At 36.5% G+C, this 25,681-nt stretch overlaps 1 protein-coding gene across 4 annotated transcripts in view; it reads right to left on the bottom strand.

Moving 5' to 3' along the window:
• The window catches only part of LOC100116705 (ran-binding protein 9), a 303,718-nt gene that overhangs the window by 229,885 nt on the left and 48,152 nt on the right, over positions 1-25,681 (bottom strand). For all 4 annotated transcript variants that reach the window (XM_032601497.1, XM_031923993.2, XM_031923995.2 and 1 more), the window contains one exon: positions 3,689-3,876. In XM_032601497.1, the coding sequence (XP_032457388.1) occupies positions 3,689-3,876 (188 nt within the window). The remainder of the gene's footprint in view (positions 1-3,688; positions 3,877-25,681) is intronic.

Raw genomic sequence — 25,681 nt, 5'->3', positions numbered from 1 at the left:
ATTAATTTGAGGGAAGCTAAGTGCTTAAGAATTGGCTGTGGTTTATTATTATTATAATTATATAAAACAATAATAATTACATATAAACTAATAAAATAAAATTATTTAGGGTTTGACGAAGAATTTCTGAAAAGATTCAAAATTATATTATCTATTATATCTTCAGGCTATAAAATTAAGATAATAGTTTTCAAAGAATTTTATGAATGTACCGCAAGAATGTATACCAGTTACTTTTACCAATAGGAACGCTGTCCGAAGTAGCCCAGGAAAGCAACAACAAAAATGTAAAAAGATTTAGGGATAGATTCTCAAGAAAAATTTCAAGGTAGATTACAGTTTCTTTTCTAAAACTATTGAATATAATTGTTTAATCTTCTTTAAAGCACTCAAATAAATTACATTCCATTTTCAGAATCGCGACTAATACAGACATGTACCAGAGATTATTATTATATTCTGATCCATATTTATCCTTACTAAATCGACCGTACAAAACAAATAAAAAAATGAGTAAATTGACAGATGAAAAGAAAAAACTCATTATTATTGAAAATAATGGCGAGGAAAACACTGATTCAGACAGTGGAAATGAATCAACTCAAGAAGACTAGTCAACTTGAAAAACTGTTATTATAAATGATGTTAACGAAATTCTTTTATAATAATAAAACAACGTTTACAAACGCAATATATATTCCATGATATATTTTATATATACGATATATATGTAGACCAACTCCATCATATACAGGGTGACCCAATTTAAACGGGCACCGCTCATAACTCGTCAGGGACAGCCACAATCGAAAAAATGGTAGAGACGAAAGTTGTAGGATATCGAAGGGGCAACCCGATGGTGAACTTGGATTTGACCTTGAACGCGTTGTTCAAGGTCATTTGAAGGTCAACTTTGGATTTTTAAATATGAACCCCATTCTTTTATTGCGGGAATGGAAAGAGCGGTAAATTTTACGTTCAGAATGGTATGTTCGGTTGCGGCACTGAAGGTCATCGCAAGGTCATGCAGCCAGAATGAAACCCCGCCTACGTAATTCCTCTAGCAACGCCAAATTAAAAAAAAGTGGTAGAGACCAAAGTTCTTGTATAGGGGGGGGGGGGGGAGAATTGTGACCTCGAATTTGAGCCAGTCCTTCAAGGTCATTTCAAGGTCAAATTATTTTTTTTCAAACTTTACTTTTACTTTGTATCCGAGATGAAATCCCTTCTTAGATGTTCTCTGTCCAGCGGCCAAGACGCAAATGAGCCCTCGCTAGCGTCCAAACATAAGTCTCGCTATTCCCCGAATGATCCCTTCCGACGGTTAACTTGCGAATGACTCCTCTAGGTGGTCGCCACCTACCTACCCGAACTCCTGATGTGCGAAAAATAAAAATGGCTCCCGAAATAAGCCTTTTAAAATAAGTCCCGCGCTCAGTCTTGCCACCGCGACTCCGTTGAACCTTCCCCTACGACGCTTAACTCACGAATGATTTTCAAGCAGGCGCCCGGGCCCCGCGCCGTACCTGCCGCCCGAACTTTCGATTTGCAAAAATAAAAATAGCCTCCGAAAATTGTCGAAAGAGTCTCACACTCGGCCTTCCGCCAAAAATATTATTTTTTTAATTTGGCGTTGCTAGAGGAATTACGTAGGCGGGGTTTCATTCTGGCTGCAGGACATTGAGATGACCTTCAGTGCCGCAACCGAACATACCATTCTGAACGTAAAATGTACCGCTCTTTCCATTCCCGCAATAAAAGAATGGGGTTCCTATTTAAAAATCCAAAGTTGACCTTCAAATGACCTTGAAAAACGCGTTCAAGGTCAAATCCAAGGTCACCATCGGGTTGCCCCTTCGATATCCTACAACTTTGGTCTCTACCATTTTTTCGATTGTGGCTGTCCCTGACGAGCTATGAGCGGTGCCCGTTTAAATTGGGTCACCCTGTATATATATATATATGTATATATATATATATATATATATATATATACACATAATATATTATAAATTGCGGGATCACTGCGGGGGAAATAGATTCATATAGGTATTCATATAAAAAACATTTTCACTGGAAAAAATTAATTTTTTGTGTAAGCCCAGGGGAAGCGTGAATTGTTTTCATTTTTTACCCGAACGGTCCCACTGTGGGACGCCCGGACGAGCCATCGAGGAGAAGAAGATGGGAGCAAGTAGAGAGAGAGAGAGAGAGAGAGAGAGAGAGAGAGAGAGAGAGAGAGAGAGAGAGAGAGAGAGAGAGAGAGAGAAACGGAGAGAGAGAGAGAGAGAGAGAGAGAGAGAGAGAGAGAGAGAGAGAGAGAGAGAGAGAGAGAGAGAGAGAGAGAGAGAGAGAGAGAGAGAGAGAGACAGACAGACAGACAGAGAGCCACGACAGAGGACCTACCGACCCGAACCCGAGCGCCTTGAGCAGCGGATTCTAGGCGGCCTTCTTCACGGCGTGTTCGAGGAATGAGAGGTAGGGTTCGTCCCAATCCCGGAGAGCTATAGTTTTAAGTTGGTTGTGATTGTGTGCATGAAAGAAATAGTGAGAGAGCGTTATGTGCGTGTGGACGGTGGGCTTTGATGTGGTGCGGAACGTCGAAGAAGAGTGTGCTAGTGTAAGAGCGAGTGCGAGAGCGAGCAAGTGTTGCGTCAGCCAGCTTTTAGGTGCAACGGAACCAGGACGCGGCGCGCGAGAGCGCTGAGACAAAGAGAGTGGCCTTTGCCGCGTGGCGCCGATAGCCACTAGTGCTTCGGCGGAGTAAAGATTATAGGAAATAAAGTGTGAGATTTTGCGAATGAATCTCATAATTAACATTTCTTCTGAAGGGCTATATGAAAAATGTCTCAGTACTGGTGCTTTTACCTTATACATATATGGCTAATCAAATGACGGGCAGCGGCTTCAGCGTCACAATGGAGGCTTTTATCGTGGGCGCTTGGGCGCGTGGAACACCAGCAATGAACTAGTCCTGAGCCTCCTCAACATTAGTCAGCATTACGCAGCACTGATGAGGGGACTTATGGTAAGTGACACCATACGATGATCCAGGGACATCCACTTTGAACATGTAAGCGGCATCAGACAACACCAGACTGCAGTGCCGCTATTAATGTCTGCTTGGATTTTATTTATTTAACTGTGTTAGCGTCCAATAAGACTAGTTCTTCCCATCCTACGTTATTATTGTCCTGTGTAGTATTTGTGTGCACTTCGCATCTTTAACCCAGAGGTCGACGGCTCAAAATAAGCATGGTTTAGCAGGCCAAGCGCCATGCTCATCACCCCCTTTTTAGGGTAGTTACCAATTCAAAACGCTTTAATTCCTCTGTTCTTAGAGTATAGACGCGAGACATGTGCTTTATATTCGCTTTCGCTAGGACTCGCTGCATGAAATCGTCGCGTACCAAGAGATGGCACGACGTGTACCATTTTGAATTATAATCAAGATTATAACATGTTTACTATGTTACAACAGGAATAAAATTGGCTATAACTAGTAAAAAAATGTCCATTGAACAAAAATATTATAGGTTATATAGATATATAAGTTTTATGTTGAAAGAGTATACTAGAAAATGTTCGAGAACGAGTATACTTCTGGATTTCCTAATATTACCATGTTAGTAAAAGACGCCTTGGTAACCAGTAGAATAATGACAGTAATAATGTAAGTAATTCTTACTTGTGCAATATGTCCTGCCATTTTCCTTGTTCATAATCTGGAGCGGGAAAATTAACTATTTGAAGTCTCGTCCGAATACGTAATTCGCTTATCATATCAGAAATATCAAATACAAATGGTGCCTGTCCAAAATTAGCATCAACTACTTCACCTGGTGTTTGCAATCCGACAGTCGGGTATAGATTTGGCTACGAAAAAAGGAAACATGCTTTTATTAATTAAGTAGTACAGTACTAATAGTTATAAAAAGGAAATCTATGTTGTACTTTTAAGTGGAAGACTATAAACATCAAGCCTGAAATAACGCTTTTTACTAAAGAGGCTCAAAGTTTCTAAGAGTTGCGATTAAAGGCGTATGAGATCAAATCATATGCATGATTTATTTTATTATTTATGGAGAGCCTTGGCAAAGTCGATTAGCATTAGAACTTGAAGCAGCTAGATCAATGTTGCAATTTATCCGCAGCGTATCTGGGACCAAGTGCTTTGTATAGCGCTTTAGACTAATGGATGCACACTTGATCAAGGGCTTTAAGGACGGTGGCATATTATTTATTTATAATTCCATAATGCGCAGTTTAAATCTCGAAATTATCTGACGGCGTTTTGCTATCTTTTCTCCATTGATTTGAATTTAGTGGGCGTTTGCTACAATAGTCTTACGAAAGTAAAAGTAAAATCACACATGCGTCGCGATCAGTGGCAGAGTCACGGTTATTTTAAACCATCTTTAAACGGTCAACATCAGTGGGGAACACAGTAAAATGCGGTATACTTTTAAAGAGATGTCATCGCTAAAGCTTTGCAAATCCGCCACGGGGTATTTTGTAATTCCAAACTTTTAGAAAAACAAAAAGTCCGATCAAAATTTCCTTCGGGAGAACGATTCATCAAACTTAACACTATGGCGCTTCAGACTCGGTTTTTCATTGCAAGCTTTATTTAAAAAGTTTTATGAAAATTAGATTTTAAGGTTGGCGCTGTAATCGCGTGAGGGCGCGTAAACATCTGTTCGTGTTTCCAAGATTTTAGAAAAACTAAACGTGCAATCGAAATTTCCCTTGGTGGAATAATTTATTAAACCTAACACTAGAGCGCTCTGTTACAATGCCGCTACCCTAAGCAGGTCCTGGGCATTGTCGTCCAGATCGGACGGGTGGGTGCCTATCACGACTACACAGCGCGTCCTCAGGTTGCGGATAGAGGAACAGCCCCTGAGAAAGAGGTTAGCTGCGAATACATTAAATAAGCAGCCGCGGACAGCCGATAGGAACAGGCGTGGGTGTGATGAGCCCACACTGTCGAACGCATTCATCTAGAAACACTACGGAAGCACCACAACAAAAAACACTTCACATTATCTCTTATCTCTTAATCTATTTGTTTCATCACCCGTTACAAAAATGGGCAAAAATCCTGCTGCCGAAGAGGAATGAAACCGTAGTGTGTCTGACGACAAGTTGACACTGTCCTCGTCAAAGTCGGAAAGCTCTCATACTTAGTTCTAGAGAGGTATGGGGGTTATCACCACTAAAACGGTGGATTTACCTGCGATCGGAACAGGATCCAAAGCGCGCGGGTTTAACATACTATCATGGCTCAAAAAAAAAAATAAAAACCAAACCAAAAGGGACTTAAGGGTCGAAACTTGGGATGTTCGCAGTCTATACAGAGCAGGCGTGTTTAAAGAACTCATAAAGGAAGCTGATAGGTAGAATCTAGCTTTGGTAGCAATACAGGAATCACGGTGACCAGATGGCGGAGTACTAGCATCGGGTAACTTCACGTACCTGTATGGGGCCGGGAATGGGGGATCCCTAGGCACCGGATTTCTCGTAAGCAAAAGCATCATACATTCGCTTAAAAGTTTCAAATCCGTTAATGATAGGCTCTCGTACATCATCATCGAAGGAGAATGGTATAGATATGTATTTATTAATGTACACTGTCCTACGAAGGACAAAGAAGAAGAAGCTAAGGATCTCTATTACAAAACTTTAGAGCAATTAATCGACCAGTTCGCGTCTTACGACACAAGAATAGTATTAGACGGTTTCAATGCTAAAACAAAAGATCTTATAATCAAAACTACGTGTTTTAAGCACAAGCATACACAAAGAAACGTGGACATCGCCGGACGGGACCACACATAACCAAATTGATCATTTTGTATTGAAAAAAGACGTCATACTAACGTTCTCAACATAAGGGCTTATAAAGGGGCAGATAGCGACTCGGATCACTTCAAAACTTCACATCAAAAACGGTTAAAGAGACCACGAACAAAGTACTGGGTAAAAAGAAAAAGCTAAAGAGCAAACCATGGTTTGACGAAGAGTGCGAACTCTGGTTTGGAAGGTGCAAAAAGCCTAATTTATATAGCTTACACAATAAAAGCGATAGGACCGTAGAAGAGTATTCTAACGTGAGGAAACAGGCGGGCGTGATCTACAGAAATAAGAAGCGAGAGTATCAAAAGAATTTTATTAGAAGAATAGAAACTAACATTAAGGACAATAACCCCGTGAAATGCACAGAGGGATTAACGCCATCAGAAAGGGTTTTAGGAGTAGAGAAGAAGAAGGACGAAAATGGGGACCTCGTAACAAATGACAACGAATTACTGTCGCTGTGGAAAAACTATTTTGATAAATTATTAAACGTGCACAGAAATAGCGAAGAATTAGGGGACGAAATTCACACCGCTAAGCTCCACGTGGAGGAATCGAGCTACCAAGAAGTAGAGGCCGCGATTAAAAAACTAAAAAACAACAAAGCAGCGTGAAATGACTCTATACCAATTACCAGCTGAGTTACCCAAATATGGGGGCGTCGAGCTTATTTTTAAAATCTATAAACTATTATGTGCCATCTAGAAAAATGAAACAATACGCGAAAATTGGAAGGAATATATCAATATACCGATTTTTAAAAAGGGGGATAAGACAGACTGCAATAACTGTAGGGGTATCTCACTTTTATCAACGTGCTACAAAGTTCTGTTAAACATAATACGAGCTAGACTCACTCTATCCGCGAAAGATATAGTAGGAGATTATCAGTGCGGATTTCAGCGCAACAGATCGACGAGCGATCAAATGTTTACCATGAGACAGTTGTTAGAGAAAAAGTGGGAATTTTTCGAAACCATACACCAACTATTTATAGATTTTAAAAAAGCGTATGATTCTATTAAGCAAGCAAAGAGTATGATTCTATTAAGCAAGCAAAATGTATCAAATTCTAGTACTTCTTGGTGTACCAAAAAAACTCGTGAGATTAGTTCAAATATGTTTGAACGGAAACACGGAAAAAGTCCGAGTAGGCGGTAATGTATCAGAACCCTTCACGATAAGCGATGGTTTAAAACCATCGCTTATCGTTTAATGGCTCTGTACGGTGCTGTTCAACTTCACGTTAGAGTATGTCGTTAGAAAAATGCAGGTTAGTCAGCTGGGCGCAACGCTTAATGGAACAACGCAGGCTACGCAGATGATTTGGATATACTAAGGGATGGTAGGGAAACGGCAGCAAGACACGCAAAAATCCTCATAAACGCGGCGAAGTATACAGGGTTAGAAGTGAGTGAATTAAAAACAAAGTACATTATTGTGGATGAACTAGGCATCTGCAGAGGGGAGGGAGATCTCAGAGTTGGGAATTTTACTTTTGAAAAGGTTAGCGAATTCAGGTATTTGGGTACAACCATAAATGATAGAAACGAGATTACTGTCGGAATAAACAAGAGACTCCATTCGGGTAATGCTTCCTTCTACGTCTTAAGTAATTAACTTAAGTCGAGGCTGTTGTCTAAAAACGTTAAAATAAGAATATACAAGACAATAATACTGCCGGTGGTTCTGTACAGATGCAAAACGTGGGCTCTCACTAAGCAAGCAGACAACCGTTTTAGGGTATTTGAAAATAAAGTCTTGCAAAAAATATACGGGCCCAAGAAAGATAAGGAAACCGGGGAATGGAGGAGACTACACAGTGATAAGTTACACAATCTGTACGCGTCACCAAATATTAACAGAATAATAAAATCACGCAGATTGGGATGGGCAGGGCACGTAGCAAAAATAGGAGACGATCGTACGGTAGCGCGTGTCATGAAGGGCAGGCCGATGGTAACGCTAGTAATCCGAAGGTTCTGGGTTCAAGCCTGACTCTCGGCTTTTCTGACATCCGGACACCTCTGTTTACATAAGTTTGTATGTTATATACATAGGTGCCTTATAACGACAAAGCTCCAGTAGTTCGGATCCCACTGTATACAGTTTAACACTGTATAATTAAACTGTAGGGCCAGTCGAGATGCATGTGCACTACATTCCGATGTAATGCGCATGCGCGGCAAATATAGGGAACCACTCTGACCGGTACCATTGTATGATATCGGGCAAAGGGAAGAGCTATAAAAGACTCTTCGAGAGGACTTGAGAAGTCTATAATATAAAAAAAAAGCGCTACAAGCTTTATTTAAAAAGTTTTATGTAATAGAAAAACAGTGTTTTTAGCGACAACATCCCCTTAAATTTAGTCATTAAGAGCCCCAGCATAAAGCCGCTATGTTTGGATTGTCAGTGACCGCACCGTTAGATCGACAAATTGGAAATATAAAACTCACTACCCATCGATTAGGTAGATTCATTAACAAATGTACCTACTCAATCGATGACTTTTACGTTCCAATCAGTAATAAATTTCATTTAAAAATTTGGTGCAATATTAACTGTAGTAAGGCGATCAAAAGCACGTTCTAAATCTAAATTTAAATTAGTTAAACACATTTACCCGATGCACAACAAATTGCAAATCTAAAACGAAAATACATGAAATCCTAAGTTCTTAAATCAAATTACCTTTTGCTCAGAGAGATTTTACGAATTTTTTAAAACAATATTTTACGAAATAATTAAACCGTTAAATCCATCTAGTGTCAGATCAAACCGAAAAATTTCGCCTAAAAATTAAAAATAATAATAACATAAAAAATGTTTCACGATTAACATCGGTAGCAGCTAATAAGAGACAAGTATTTAGCTAAAACCAATGCGTGGAGTAAGAAGGATGAGAGCTTTAGTTTTAAGTAGAAAATTCAAACGGGAGAGCCAACCCAAAAGGAAAATCAAAATAATAATCCTTCTTCTCCTTTTGACAACGTTTCGTCCCCGGTTTTGGACCTTATCAAGCCAGAAGGTTACATTTTTTAATGTCAAGTACATATTGGCATAATCGTCTTTTGACAATATAAACTAGACATTATAAAAGGTAACCTACTGGCTTGATAAGGTCCCAAACCGGGGACGAAACGTTGCTGAAAGCAGAAAAAGGTTTATAATTTGGATTTTCCCCTCGGGTTGGCTCTCACGTTAGAATTTTCCACTTAATTGGAAAAGCATGGAGAGTTCAAGAAAAAATTCCAGCTTTAGTTCTAGATATTACTCTGGATCTTGCTCGCCTTCCTCTTATGTGCCGGGGAAAGGCGTTTTGAGGCTTAAGATACATTAATATTAACATAATATATTTGCAACTCTTTAAGCGTAAGGTATTAAGTTTAAGATTTTCAATTTTTCTTCGTACTGGGGCTCTTAATGGCTATTTTAAGGAGACATTGCAAATCACTTTTACCGTCGTGCCCGTTGAAGTTAGACGTTAAGAGCCGCTTCAATTAATCGTGAGTAAAGCAAACAAAGTGCGATACTGCTCTATTTTGCGATTAGATCCAGAGCTGCTGTGAATCTTTGATAGCAACCCAAACTGTTTATATTCCAAAAACGGGCTTGCTATCCAAAAGGTTGACCGTTTGTTATTCGATTATACTTGAAACTTCATTCGCAACGCGCTGCGTAAAAGCGCCTTTTTAATATATTTTCCACCGCAGCGCACATTTGTGTACAAACATTTAATTATTATTCTTTTGTATAATTTATTAACTTCGCGATTCACTTTATTCAATGTCATTCTTTCAAAACATATTGCAATAGAAGTTAGTAACTAAAACAAACAGTGTCTTGGCTGCTAGTAAAAATCAATTAATTGCTTAAATATCTTAATATATTATATTGTTTCGTCTCGAGACGTACTGCAATGGTGCAATAAGTCAGCAAACATGAAATTGCTGAGTGCGTACGTTAAGTAGATCAGCGAGGTTACAAATACACCCGAAAGCAAGGTACGATCAGTCGACATTTTGTTACTCAAACTGGACTCTGGTACGACGCTCCGGGCTGTCGTCAAAGCTACCAGTAATTAAGCCACAAAATCGATCTAATAGCATACAATAAATTATAATTTAAACTACAATCGAGGAGTCTACACTATATTAAACAATAAATTGAGCAATTTTGTAAAAATTGACCAGAACTAGTGAATCATTTCGGAATGACAATTATTTCATAATAGATAAGTGGCAAAAACATGAATACATTAGACTACCGCGAAAAAATTAAAAAGAAATTGGATTTAATTATCTTATTTAATAGTGTTAAGTATAAGTACATTTGTGCTAGTGCACGAGTCAGCGGTGTTCGTGTGAGCGCGTGATGTATGAGTGAGAGAGAGTGGAAAGGGAACTCTAGTTCTAGGGCGCTCGCTTGAAAGAGAGTTGTCAGAGACTATATAGAGTCCTCGGTAGTAGCATCACGCTTAATATAATTATTATCTAGTCTTACGTTTTATTATATTAAATTACACTTAATAAATACTTAATAGTGTATTTATTTTCCACCACCTTATCATGGTAGCAGAGCGTGGTTGATGAAATTGTAATAAGTAATAAAAGTATCAAGAGAAGTGATTATATTAAAAAAAAGAAATATATATCTAGACTAGTGAACATCAAGAAAATACAAAAATGACGAATTACGGTGATTTTAAAATACCAGTATTTGATGGAGAGAATTACCAGATGTGGAAAATAAGAATTACAATGTATTTGAAAATGAAAAAATGTGAAGAAAATATTAAAAGAAAAAAACAGTAAGTGATAAAGAGTCATGGGATGAAGCTGATTTGAAAGCAATTAACTATATATACAGCTCTATTTCGGATAGACAAATGGAGTTTATTTGTAATGAGACAACGGCTTATGGAATTATGAAGAAATTTGATCAGATGTATTTAAGAGAATCTACGGCAATGCAAATAGTGTGCCGAAATAAACTGGAAAAATTAAGATTGAAAAATTATAGTGATACAGCAACGTTTTTCTTGGATTTTTAAAAATGTGTTAATGATTTGAAAAGTGCTGGTGCTACTTTAACAGAAAAAGAAAAATTGAATTATATCTTAAATACATTGCCGGAGTCGTATAGCTATATAGGCGACTTAATAGATACATTGAAAGATGAAGATCAAACGGCAGAATATGTGAAGAATAAAATTAAAATGGCTGAACTGAAAAGTAATAAAGGCGAAACAACCATTAGAAATTCGAGTGTATTCGCAGTGAATAAAAATCAAAGACAATGTTATAAATGTGGAAATTTTGGACATATGATGAAGGACTGTAAAAGTCAAGAACAAACAGAAGGACAAATTTCAAATAGTAGTTGGACTTGGAGGTCAACAAGAGGCTACAGAGGTTCAAGAGGAAGAGGTAGTCATAGAGGAGCAAGGGGAAGAGGTACTTATAGAGGCGCACATCACTCCCAGGCAGAAGCAAGCAACAATCAAAACACAAGTCGCTGGAACGAGTCAAGCAGAGACGACAACACAGGCGCATGGATAGCCAAGGTCGAGCGGAATACAGCTACTGCGTATAATAGTAAGGTAAAAGATAAACAGTGTAGCGAAATCGATTGGATTTTAGATAGTGGTAGTACAGACCACATTGTAAATAATGATAGTTACTTCGAGAGTTTTGAAATATTGAAAAGTCCGGTAAATGTATATTTAGGTGATAATAAAACGGTAAAAGCGACAAAGATAGGAAATATTGTAAGTTATTTTGATGCCTTTGGAAAGCAATTTGAAATTAATATGAAAGACGTTTTGTACGTTAAAGATATGAATTTGAATTTAATTAGTTTTAGCAAAATTACTGATAATTGTAGAATTGTTTCGGAGAAAAATTTAGCAAAAATATTTGATAAAAATGAAAATTTAATGGCAGTCGCAGAAAAGAAAAACGGACTATATCACATGAAGAGTAAAATTTAAAAAAAAATAATTTGATAGTAAATTATTCAAATAAAAAGATTAGTAATATGAACTTAAAAGAAAAATGGCATAGATTATTATTAGGTCATGTGAACTTTAAATATTTGAATACCATGTGTAATAAGCAATTATTAAACGGAATACCGAATGAATTAAAAGGCGAATTTTTGAAATGTAAAACGCGTATAGAAAATAAAATGCATAATGTACCGTTTAAAAATAATAGATATCGAGCGAAAGATTTATTAGAGATTGTACATACAGATGTTTGTGGGCCTTTTCAAAATACGGGCTTTAGAGGAGAAAAATATTTTATTACATTTATAGACGATTACAGTAAGATTGCGAGAGTATACCCAATAAAATCTAAAGCAGAAGTGTGTGAGTACATTAAATATTATGTAAATGAATGTGAGAATTTAACAGGAAAAAAAGTAAAATATTTAAGATGTGATAATGGAAAGGAATATTTAAATAATGAAGTTTTTAATTATGCAAAAAGTAAGGGTATCGTTATTTCTCCGAGTCCTGTATATGTTCATGAATTAAATGGTGTAGCAGAAAGGTTTAATAGATCGATAATGGATATGTCGCGTTGTTTATTAGAAGAAGCACAGATAAGTAAAGTATATTGGCCAGAAATAGTTCAAGCGGCAACTTATTTGAAAAATCGAACGTTGACGAATACTATTGAAGAGAAAACACCATATGAGATATTTTTCAGAAAAAGACCTGATGTTTCACATTTAAAAATTTATGGTAGTAAAGTCTTTGTTAGAAAGCCAGAACAGAAAAGAATTTCAAAATGGAATAAAAAAGCTGAAGAAGGAATTCTAGTCGGGTATAGTGAAAATGGGTACCGTATATTAATAAATAATAAAATTATAGTAGCAAGACACGTGGAAGTTATAGAAGAAAAGGAAAAATGTATCGGTTTAAATAGCGATGAATCTGATGAAGATGAAAATGAGAGTAAGTTTGATAGCGAGGAATCAAATGATGAAGTTTTTGAAAGCCCAATCAAAGATAAAATTAAAATTAATGAACATGAAAATCAGCTAAAAATTCCTAGAAGATCAGAAAGAGTTAGAAGTAGTCCTGAATATTATGATGAATATAGAATGAAAAATAAAATTGTTGCGAATTTTTGCAAAACTGATGTTCCTGCTACATTTGAGGAGGCGATTCAATCGAATGAGAGTAAAAAGTGGATAGAAGCAATGGATAAAGAAATGAATAGTATTAAATTAAATAAAACTTGGGAATTAGTCGATAGTAAAGAAAAAAGGGCCATTGATGTAAAATGGGTGTATAATAAAAAATCGAATGGTACATATAAAGCTAGATTAGTAGTTAGAGGTTTCCAACAAAGAGATGCAATAGATGATATATATGCTCCTGTTGCAAAAATGCAAACGCTAAAAATCTTATTAGTTTATTGTTGTAAAGTGGGTTTGCATATAGAACAAATGGACGTTGAGACAGTATTTTTAAATGGAAAAGTAACGTCTGAAGTATATGTTAATCAACCTAAAGGATATGAAGACGGAACTGATAGAGTGTGTAAATTAATAAAAGCATTATATGGCTTAAAAGAAAGTCCCAGGGCTTGGTATGAATGTCTAGATAAATTTCTAATAAAATTAGGATTTATTAGAAGTAATATTGATTATTGCTTGTATACATTAAAATTAAAAGAAGATACTGTTTATTTGCTTTTATATGTCGATGACTTATTAATTTGCAGTAAAAATAAAGAAATAATAGAAAAAGTAAAGAAAATGCTGTCTGAACGATTTAAAATGAAAAATCTCGGAAAAATACGAGAATATTTAGGGATTACCGTAAAATACGATGTGTTATGTAAGGAAATGAAATTATCGCAAAAAGATTATATTATTTCATTAGCTGAAAAATATGGTGTAGAAAATTGTAAAGCGTATAAAACACCAATAGAAGTAAACTTAAAACTCGAGAAATCCGATGATTGTGAAAGAGATATCAAATATAGAAATTTGATTGGTGCTTTATTATATATAAGTTCGGCTACAAGGCCAGATATAAGTTTTGCAGTAAATTACTTGAGTAGATTTCAAAATTGCTATAATAATACGCATTTTAAATATGCTTTGAGAATTTTAAAATATTTACATGTGTCTCGAGATTTAAGTTTATCTTATAATGGAAATAAAGTTTGTGATATACTTGATTGTTACGTAGATGCCGATTGGGCAGGCGATAATAATGATAGAAAGTCAACAACCGGCTTTGTAATACGATTATTTGGTAACGTTGTGTATTGGAGGTCAAGAAAACAAAAGTCTGTTACAAAAGCGTCAACATTTGCCGAATACGTTGCTTTATCAGAAGCAGTAACTGAAATTAAACTAGTCACAGAGTTATTAAAATGTTTTGATATTAAATGTAGAAAACCAGTGAATATATATGAAGATAACACTGGAGCAATAGCAACGTACGGCAATTTTACTAAAAACTCTAAACACATAGAAGTTCATTATCATTTTGTACATGAGAGCGTAAATGAAGGTAAAATAAATATTGTAAAAGTCGATACAAATGAAAATATTGCTGATATATTTACGAAATCATTAAGTAAAGAAAAGCATGAAAAATTTTGTAAAAAGTTAAATTTGAAATAAATGATAATATTGTAAAATAGCACAAATGTAAGGAGGCGTGTTAAGTATAAGTACATTTGTGCTAGTGCACGAGTCAGCGGTGTTCGTGTGAGCGCGTGATGTATGAGTGAGAGAGAATGGATCTTCGTCGCTCGTCTGGTTCCTCTCTTTATCCTGTGTGCGCACAGAGATAAAGCGAGTCGTGAGATGTCGGCGTAAGGCTGGCTTTGTTGGTAAGGATTATTACGGTGGCACCGGGTATCGTTACGTGTGCTCACGTAGACGAGGCTCGATGTCGCTCGGGTGTTGCGGGTTGCCTCGTGTGCTCACGACGGCAATTCGGAGTTTCGGGGTTCGGAGATACGAGTTTCGGTTCGTCTACCAAATCGTCACATGTGCTCGCGAGACGACTTCGTCGGCGCAGATCTATCTCTCGCTGTTCCCTGTAGTAACGTGTGCGCACGATGCTACCTGGAGTGGAGCTCGAGTAGAACTGTCTACCGTGTTGCGCTGTCCGCCTTATAAAGGCGCGCGGTACGGATACGTATGAGCGCGTACGCCGCTCGCGCCACCTGGCGCGTCGTTGCTAAGCTGTTCGTCGGCTGTCGCGCTCCGCGCTCGTGCGGACTCGCCTTGCGGTTGTTGCGCGCGCGCTCGCTTCGCTTCGTGCGGACTCCCCTTGTGAATGTCGCCCATTTCGCGTCGTGTGTATTCGCTCGTTGCGCATGTTATGTTTATTACGGCCGTCTTCATGTGTATTTATATGTGCGAGACTCGTGTCTCGTCACAGTTTAAGAATTTTGTTTTCTGAAGACTCTTTTTGAAGATGTCTGCTAGATTACATTTTGAGTCAACTTTTACAATATTTATTTCGCCCATTTCGTAACTTTTGTTTACATAATGATATTGCACTTCGATGTGCTTTGAGTTTGGAGTAAAATTTCTGAATTTTGCGATCGCGATTGCTCCAGAATTATCTTCGTATATAGTTGTTGGTTCATTCAAATTTACATCGAATGATTCGCTCAATAAATTTCTTACAAACAATATTTCGGGGACTGCCTTTGACAAAGCTACATATTCTGCAAAAGTTGAACATTTTGTTACCGTACCTTGTTTGTGGGTTTTCGAAAAAATCAACATTTTCCAAAACATTACCAAATAATCTAATTACGTATTCACTTGTGGATTTTCTATCTACATTATCTCCTGCAAAATCGGAATCTACCATACAATCTAGTATTTCGCTATTTATATTATTACAATATGTTAGTTTCAAGTCTTTAGTCTTGTACAAATATTTTAAGTCTCGCATCGAATACTTATAGTGAGTTTAATCACAGCAATTTCGATATCGACTTAAATAATTTACGCTGTATGATATATCTGGCCTTGTGCCTGAGCTTATATATAGCAATTCTCCTATCAAGTTTTTGTACTTTATTTGTTTGTCTATTTGAGCAGCGTGATCTAATTTTAGATTAGTCTCCACTGGAGTATCATATAATTTTGCATTTTCTAAATTGTATTTTGCAGCTGAAGATTCAATATATTTTGTTTGACTTAATGTCATTTTACTTCTATCATCACTATAATTTATATCTATACCTATATATTGGTTTATTCTGCATTTGCTGTAATCATCAACAAACGTTAACAAATATTTTTCTCTACCATAGCTAGTTGTGCCATGTGAACCATTCAAATCAGTATGAATTAATTCTAAAATTATAGTAGTTTTTGTTCTATTGTTTTCAAAAGGTACATTAGCCTTTTTATTCTCAATACAATTTGCGCATTTCCTTTCAGTGCTTTCAATTTTATTTGGCAATCCTTCTACTAATTTATTATTTATTGTGTATTGGCATGCATTACATTATCAATTCTTTTTGAAACAAGGCTTTTTAAAGTATATAAATTATTAACTACATTTGCAACAGCTATTAATTCTCTAGATTGATTATAAATCTTGGCATTCTCATTTTTTACTACTATAGTATAATTTTTTGTTATCTTAGAAAAACTCAATAAATTTTGTCTAATGCCTTCAACATAATAAACATTCTTCAAATCAACATATTTTTAATTGTAATAATTTTTAAATTTGACATTTATACTACCAAGTTTAGTTGCTTTCAACTTTTTACCATCTGGTATTTTACATGAATTGGTTTTTCAAATCAACATATTTGTCAAAAAATTTATCATCATTAATAATGTGATCTGTACAACCGCTATCTAATAACCAATTAATTTGATTACAATTTGTGCTATAACCAGTTACATGATTTACCTGGCTTGTTATATCATCTCTACCCAAATCGAGAGTTCAAGTAGAAGATAAATAATTAGTAAGGTTACACATCTGCGTTACCCACGTCTCAGACGAGCAGTTACCCTGTTGTTCGCTTGAATTGTCACCTGTGGGTTGATCTTGTTCTCTGCCTCGACCACGACCTCTGTAGAATCCACCTCTGTTCTATGGTAACCTCTTTGATAACCTCGTTGACCTTGATTGGATTGAGCACCTCTTCTCCGGCTGCTCTGCTGCTGTGGTCTTGTACACTCATTTTTGAAGTAGCCACAGTGTTTTTCACAGTTGAAACATTTGCCTTTGGTTTGGGACGCAAAGGTACTGACGTTGGTTTTATGTTCAGACTCGGGTTGAGTCATGTTTTTCTCTTTAATCTTGGATTTAACGTAGTCGATCCTTCGTTGGTCTTCTGGGATAAAGTCAATAAAATCCCCAATGTATCTGTAGCTTGGTGGAAAGGCTCTAATCAAGTATCTCATGTTTTATGATTCATCAATTTCACCAGCTGTTTTGAATTAATTTGTTACTTTTTCAAATTTAACAAAAAATTCTTTTACTGTTTTATAATTATTTAACTTTATTTTTTAAATTTTACGTCGACATATTATTTGTAAGGTTGTTGATTGTATTAGATACATTTTATCAAACTTTTGTATCATCTTAAATGACGTTGTGCATTCACCAACGCATTCTAATTGTTTATCCGAGATAGTACTAATTATCATTGTTCTTGCTTTTAAGTCCATCTTTTTCCAATCTGCTTCTTTATCTTTATAGGTATCAGTTATCGTACTGACAGCTGGATGTTTACACTCTAATAAAATCATTAATCTGATTTTCCAGCTTATGTAATTTGCACCATCAAAAACAGGTATCAAAATATCTTCGATTTTTGCTTGTTTAGCCATTTTTACGTTTTCTTCTTGTTTAACACTTGTATTTTTAAGTATTTTTATTAGTTAAATTTTTACTTAATGTAACTTCTTCGGTTGATATTTCAAGTTTCACTTCAATCGTATTTTCTTGACTCATTATAAATGAGTTTAACCTTCAACTTGCCACTTGCTCTATACTAGCACTTGACCGTATGTTTCACTCTTCGACTTTAATCCGCTTGCATCGCACTTAAATCTTGACTGATGTTTAAAAAAGTTTTTATAGTTTAGTACCTGACGACATTATCTTCGTCACTAAGCGTATATTTTTCTACTTTAACCCTTTTTCCTGTTAATCTTCACTTGAAAATTTTCTTCTATCGACAGATTTTTCGATACAAAAATTCGAATTCCAATGCTTCACAAGTATATATTTTCTCCGAGAAAATTTTCTTTTAATTTCACTGCTTGATTTTTCACTGTGCGATTTTAATTTGTTAACAATAACCGTTAACTACTTTTCCACGTGGCTTTTCTAACCTCACTTTCTATTATCTCTACGTGACTCAAAAATCGACGTAGAAGATAAAAAAATTCCTTACCAACTATGCTCTGCTACCATATTGGAGTGGTGGTTTAAATAAATAATATCTGTTAGGTTTAAATGATAATATATTTTATAGTGGCAATAGCCACAAGTCGGCGTTGCGTTCGATCAGCTCGGAGTCTTACAGTAGAGAGAAAGTGTAGAGTTCAGCGCAGCATATTCTGACTCTACGTACAAGGGTATACAGTATAGTGAGCGCTTAGAGTATACACTCGAATCATGCGCAAAGTTCGAGCTTTGGAATGGATAGTGTTTTTGTTGGGGGTTACTTTAGTTTTTGCTCCCAGAAGGAAGATCTGGTAATGTCATATCCCATTCTCGAGTTAATATCCACGAAGACTGCATAAAGATTTTCAAAGCGACAATAATGGAAGCTATCCATCCTAATCGATCGTATAATTTAGCAATCTTCGCTAGCACTTTTGTCACCTTATCTTCTAACGTCTCAAGCATTATGTTAAAGGAGAAACAATCGCGGTCAAGATTTCAGGCGATCCCTAAGATCGCAAACGCTGCACCGATTTTAAGCGGAGCAAGCGTGGCCTGCAACTCCTGTGGAAGCCAGCCAATCAAAGTTTGCTTATCGAACATCCACTTTCGCAAATTGAAACCACTACTCTCCATCATCTTGATCACTTGCTTCTTTTTCTCGATTGGATCTTGCGCGTCCTGTCCCCCAGATAAGACATCGTCTATATAAATCTCATTCCTCAGCACTTTAGCTGCAAGTGGATAGTTCCACTCCTGATCTTGACTAAGTTGTTTAATCGTACGATTCGCCAGGTACGGGAATGGTGCAAAACCAAAAGTAACTGTTGTCAGGAAATATGTTTGTACTTCGTAATTCGTTTCAACTCTCTACATGATTACTTGAAGATGCTGATCTTGTTCGTCAACTCCAAATTGTCTGAACATTTTTTTAACGTCTGCTACGAAAACTCTCTCTCGCTTACACGTTCTCTTCTCTAGGATCCTGTTGGACGATTCTCAGTGCTCCCGTCGGCGACTCCTGGACTTTTTCTGGACCTATACTAAGAGAAATGTAGAATTGGATTAACCAGAAACTCCGGCATTTTTTACCGGAGTGCTCAAGCAAATGGTTTAAGGTTGAATCTGCCTTAGCACTGCCGCTGTTTTTACCTGGCAGTAAGCATAAGTATAAAAATTGAATATTTAATAGGTGATTCATTGTTTTGGCATAAAAATTGGTTTACAAGTCCTCAGAGTACAGTTTATCGTATTTGTAAATTTTCATGAACCCAAAGCAGAAGGTTTGCTTAGGCAACATCGGGTTTTAAGGGCAATGCAAATCTACGGCTTTCAGATTAGCCAAGAGACTTTACAGGTATGTCACATTGTACTCTGAGGGCTTGTAAACCAATATTCATGGCTGAACAATGCATTGATTTATAATTATTTAAATTTTGTGCTTCAGCATAAGTATACAAATTTTGATGTTAAGAGGTTAGGTTGTACATATTGCAATACTTATTCTCAAACCTTTCGCAAAACTTTTACAAATTCCTCGAAACCAATAGGTCCCTTATGAATTTGTCACTCATTGTGATATGATATGCTAAAAAACATAAACATATAAGTAAAACCTCACGTGTTCGGCGCGGCTGATATAGCGCGAGAAGGAGCCAAGCTTGGACTACTGCAAACTCCGGTAGAATCTGCCTGAGTCTACCGCTAAATCAGCTGTAGTCGCCCAAGGCTAACACCACAGAAAAATGCACGGCTATTCTAACTCTACATTTCTCTCAGTGTAGTGGCAGCCGGCTGCTTGGCTCTCCTACGCCAATGCTGCTGGCGGCTTTTGTATGGGACAAGACTACATTAAGGTTCAAAATAAACCATGAAATCTTTATTAATCAGAAATATTAGCTTTATTGAAATATTCTAACGAACAGGTCCTAGTGTGAACTTCTCTCACAAGTTGTCGCCGAGAACTGGCGCTCTACTCATTAAACGCCGCCGAAAACTCGGGCCCGCTAAAACAAAGGCGCGTTCCCGAGGACTACCGAAGGGACTCAAAGCAGTGCGCGCGCTCCTCTATATCTATAGCTACACACGCAGTCATCTGCCCGCGCAAACACCTCCCACCACTCGATTCTCTGGCCTGGCAGTCACAGATTGGCCCTTTAGCCTCCCCGCACTGAAAGTCCCGCACTGAAACCCGCCTTCAAAATCCGTGGAGTAAACTCCCTACTAAGGTCGTGACAGTCTAGGAATGATTATAAAACCACTCCTAACCGTATTGACCTATAAAGCCACGAATCGCCTTGTCGATTCGCGCATGTGAGAATCAAGTGGCAAAGAAACGTTCGCTAAAACTAATACTAAGCAAAATAAATATTAATAAAATAAATACGTTGCACTTGCTTTTATCCCCAGTAGCCCTAAGTTACGTCCGGAAAAACTCTGGTCCTCAGCTAGATGGCGGCGGACTGGCTGGCTTCCTTCCTTGGTCGATAGAAATAGTCATTTCCTAGTGCCAACACGCTGCACCTGTAACACGCGCGAAACACACGCGCACTCTAGCACACTTGGGAGACTCTCCCGATCTCTTTTAATCGTTTACCTGGGGTCGACAAGCAAAGGAGAACAGCTAACTCTCTCGAACGTCGACGTGCTCCGTCTACAGCGGAGAAAGAACTCAAGGATTTTCCGCTCGTTCTCGCGCTTACTCTCTCCTCGAGCACGTTGGGCCCGCGCTTCTTGCTCGTTCCCGATTGACTCACAGTCTGCGCCAATAACGAGCCACGCATCGGCGCCTGCTGCTTGGCTCGCGAAATACGGAGGACCAATCAGCGCGCGTGTAAAGACCGTGCTTAGTATAAGGACGGGCTGCGCGAGTACAAATAATTATTTATTTATTCGGAAACTAGCATAAGCTCAAGAGATTTTATTGTTACTTGAGTTACGCGCAGACTGTGAGATCTATGTACGTCTGACGCTACTCGTTTGAAGATTTGTACGCGGACGGTATTCTGTCCGCGCAGCCTGCTAAAGCAGACAAATTGGTTTCGTGCGGACGCTATTGGTGTGTCAGCATATACGAATTGGGACCCAAGGACTCTTGTCCGCGGCTAAAGAATCTCGGACGATGTATTGTCACGCTAAAGAATCGCAGACAACAAAATGTCCGCGACTATGTTGCTTGCTCCTACCTTGTGTGGCTTATGGTGTAGATAGCGAGTTTGCCTTCTCCTTCTATTCTCTTCTCAATAGTTTTAGGTTGTTTTAAGGATGTTCTCAATTATTAATAATAATTAAGTTTATTATTAATAAACTGATTAAGATCTTATTGTTTTGTTTTATTGTAGACAACCCAGAACTCGGCAGATGTTACAGTTTTTTATAAGATGTTTATGATAGTATTGTTGTTATTGCGCCTCTTAGAAATGACTTACGGGTCTGATTTTTTTTTAAATGTTGGTTGACTGATACAGATTAATGAAAAATTATTGACAATTCTATAATGTATCCGCCCACACGTGAGTATAACCTAAAAGATCCCAGAAATCGAGTATTATCCATATATTAATGGATATATAGGAGAATTATTTGAGAGCGAACACTTGAAGGGCAGATCATGATTTCTAGCGTGTATTTTGATTTTCTCGTTACCATAAACAACTATCATAACCTCAAAAAAGTATTCTACAATTATAACACTAAAATTTTCGATATATGAACTGACATTTAAAATGTTAATGAGGTAATAAATACCACATCTCATGTGCATATCATATTTTTCATCAAATAATCTGATTCCCATATTTCTATGGAACGGATCCTAACATCTACAGCAGATATTTTTTCTATTATGTACTGTAGAAAATTCATCAGGAAGTTCAGATACTATGTTTGATTCAATAAGTTGACCCTCATTTTGTCCAAAAACTGTCATAACCTCGAATACAACTTTATTTGCTCTATAATATTAATCTTTATAAGCAGGTAAATATTAAAGGTATTAAAAATAGTTCCTAAGCAATAGACTAATGTAATGTTCTTATTTGGTCAGAAAATTGCCATAACCTTAAACCAGATATCAAGTGGCGCGGTAGCGCCGCGAAGGCGAGTTTGAGAAGCAGAAGAAGCCGCGGCGCCCGTGACACTATTTACTTCTATATTGGAGTTCGGATTTTTTATTATACAAAAAAAAATACTTATAATTACTGTTGGTAAGGTTTTTTAGCCTATTAGAATGTTTTCTGAGCTAAACTATGATTTCCAACAAAAATATTAGTGAAAAGGCTGCTTATTTTTATAATATGTGAGTGTATAATTCACAAATGCTAAAATCACGTTTTTCTTCTTCAGCCCGAAATGTGTTAGGACCGTTAAGTTAGCCGCAAGAAGTGGCAGGACCGTAAAGTTGGCCGCACAGCTATATACAGATGGAAATTGCTTTCTCAAGAAAATATAATAATATATTGCGATATTTAGAATGAAGAGGTTGCCGATGCATATTCTTCGTACAATAACTAGCTTGCCAGGGTCGCCGATGACAAGGTTCAGGTTGTTTTCGGTGTCTTGGTATAAAAATCATTCAAGTACGGTGTCTAGGTGTACAGGGTGGCCGATGGCGACGTCTAGGTGGTGCGCTCCATGGTTTTTGGTGTCTAGGTGTAAAAATCATTTGAACGCGGTGTCTAGGTGTACAGGGTGGCCGATGACGAGGACTAGGTGGTGCGCTCCGTGGTTTTTGGTGTCCAGGTGTAAAAATTATTCAAGAACGGTGTCTAGGTGTACAAGGTGGACAGTGACGAGGTCTAGGTGGCGCGCTCCGTGGTTTTTTGTGTCTAGCTGTAAAAATTATACGAGCAAGGTGTCCAGGTGTACAGGGTAACCGATGACGAGGTCTGGGTAGTTCGCACCGTGGTTTTTAGTGTCTAAGTGTAGAAATCATTCGAGGGTGGTGTATGTCAGAACAATCAGTGATCTGATATTAGTGATAAAAATATTACAAAACAGCTATGGTCGAAAGTTGCTGAAGATGCTTGTATTTTATTTTTTCGACGTCGAATGTGAAATACTTCAAAAAATTTAGTAAAAAGGATTGAAATCTCTAAAAAAAATTAACTTTTAAATACAAACACCATAAGTACAATGAAACAGACATGACAAGTTACGTAGTAATTATCTTGATAGTTGTTCCTTGTTTTACTACGAATCAATATATTAATTATATATCTGTTATTAAATATTATTATCTGTGATTTCGTTGCGGAATATATCAAACTGGCCTGACCTTTTACTTTTTTAAAAGTTAATTTTTTTAGAGATTTTTACCTAATATAATCGTACCTTTGTAATATGAACCGACATTTTAATAATTTATGTAAAAATAATACTTAAGGAATTAAGAAAATAGTTTTTAATTAATTAATTGATTTTTGTATTCGGTCACAAAATTATTTTTAGCAACTCTTCTCTCTCTCTCTCTCTTTCTCTCTCTCTCTCTCTCTCTCTCTCTCTCTCTCTCTTTCTCTCTCTCTCTCTCTCTCTCTCTCTCTCTCTCTCTCTCTCTCTCTCTCTCTCTCTCTCTCTCTCTCTCTCTCTCTCTCTCTCTCTCTCTCTCTCTCTCTCTCTGTCTCTTTCTCTCATTTTGTCTCTTTTACTCTGCATTGTTTTGAGATAAAGCAGAGATTTCATTTGTACATAGAATCACTGCAGTTGTTCTATCTGTTACATGATGCTAATCCACGTATATGATCATCAAAGTGGACTTTGTTGCGTTTATTTTTTTTTTTTTTAGTATCATCACTTTAAATATGTAAATAGATGTTATAAAAACTATCCAAATTATGAGTTATAGTCTTAGAAAGCTGACCCTAATTTAGAAGTTTACTGTAAGTAATGTGAGATTTATTTTTTTCTAAATTTGTGTTTACATTTCCAATTCTGTATACAAGATTTATTATATTTATTTGAAATCAAGTAACTTTAAAATGTACAAATTTTTTTAATAGCAACGGTAAGAGACTTTGTTTATTGGTTGCTATGGTATCAATAAATAAACATTAAGTTGTTATTTACGCGGAAAAAATCTCTCATTTGCATTTATTGTAACTTTTTGTCGTTCACAATGGGTGGGTTTACTTTTACTTTTGTTGATTTCTAACAATAATCATTAAACAGAATTATATTCTGAACAGTAATTCATGTTATATTTATATTGTCTCAACCAGTATGTTGAACTTATGAACTTTTGAAATTGATTACAAAAATTTTTGTGTAGATATAAATTTGTCTTGCTGATTCAGAAAAAATATTTTTCGAAATTTTTGTATTTTACGCGGTTTTATATTAGTATATGTATGTAGTATGTATACCGTAACAGTGCCAGGAAAGCGAACACAGGGCACTTTTTTCTAATAGGAAGATGTAAGTGCGAGAGAGAAAGTCTTTCCCTCCCTCAGTTCCTTTTCGACCCCCACCACTCAAATTTTGGCGGACTCAAAGTAGTCCTATTAGAAAAAAAGGTGTCGACTTATGGCTGAAAATTATGACGTGAGCGTCTCGGCCCGGGCTTTTCACACTAGAAAAAATGCATATATCTAAAATTTGATAAATTCAATAAAATGCACATTGAATAAAATTAATAACGGACGTTATATATTGCTAAAAAATGAATGTCAACAAATATTGAATGGAAAAAATCGAATCAAAGTTGCTCTACATCATAGTTTCTTTAAATTATTTTTAATATTCATTATGTAACACTTTATCATTATCAAAAAATATACTTATTTTCCTAAATTTATGAACAAGTAAAAATTAGTTGAAGCGTCAAAAGCATGATTAAAATTTTGTAACAATTATTTTTAATTTGCAAGAACATTATTTAAATTTACTTTAAATAAAAATTAAGGCATGTATTTTGCACTTATTTTTCTCCTATAATATTGAATATCAATTATAACTTATATTTATTACATGATGTAAAACTATTTTAATCCGATTTTTTCCGTTCACATTTTGTTGACTTTTAATTTTTTAATACTACAAAAGTTAAACTATTATTTGCATTTACTATGAACAATTAAATTTACTCTTATTTACTTTTGATGTATGTTATTAAGTATTCTAAGGTTATCTTAGAGAAAAAACAGTATTAAGGGCACGGCACAGTCCTGTTTCATCGACCCTTCCTATTATTCGGATAACTTTTTGGCAAAGTGGCTGATCTGAATAAGTTTTCCATTTGAAAAATGTATGCTTAGGGCCTAATAAAGGGTGGAGACTGTGCTTATGTAGTTTTTCGGCAAAAATTTGAATTCATGATACATACAAATCGATAATTTTGTCAACAGCTTTGACTGATTGCCCTGATGTTATCTAGGGAAAAATCAACAAGTTGCGATTAGTGGTCGAGTT

This window comes from Nasonia vitripennis (genome assembly GCF_009193385.2).
Source record: "Nasonia vitripennis strain AsymCx chromosome 2 unlocalized genomic scaffold, Nvit_psr_1.1 chr2_random0004, whole genome shotgun sequence".
In the NCBI taxonomy this organism is placed as follows: Eukaryota; Metazoa; Arthropoda; class Insecta; order Hymenoptera; family Pteromalidae; genus Nasonia; species Nasonia vitripennis.
This window is presented reverse-complemented; position numbering and strand designations above follow the sequence as displayed.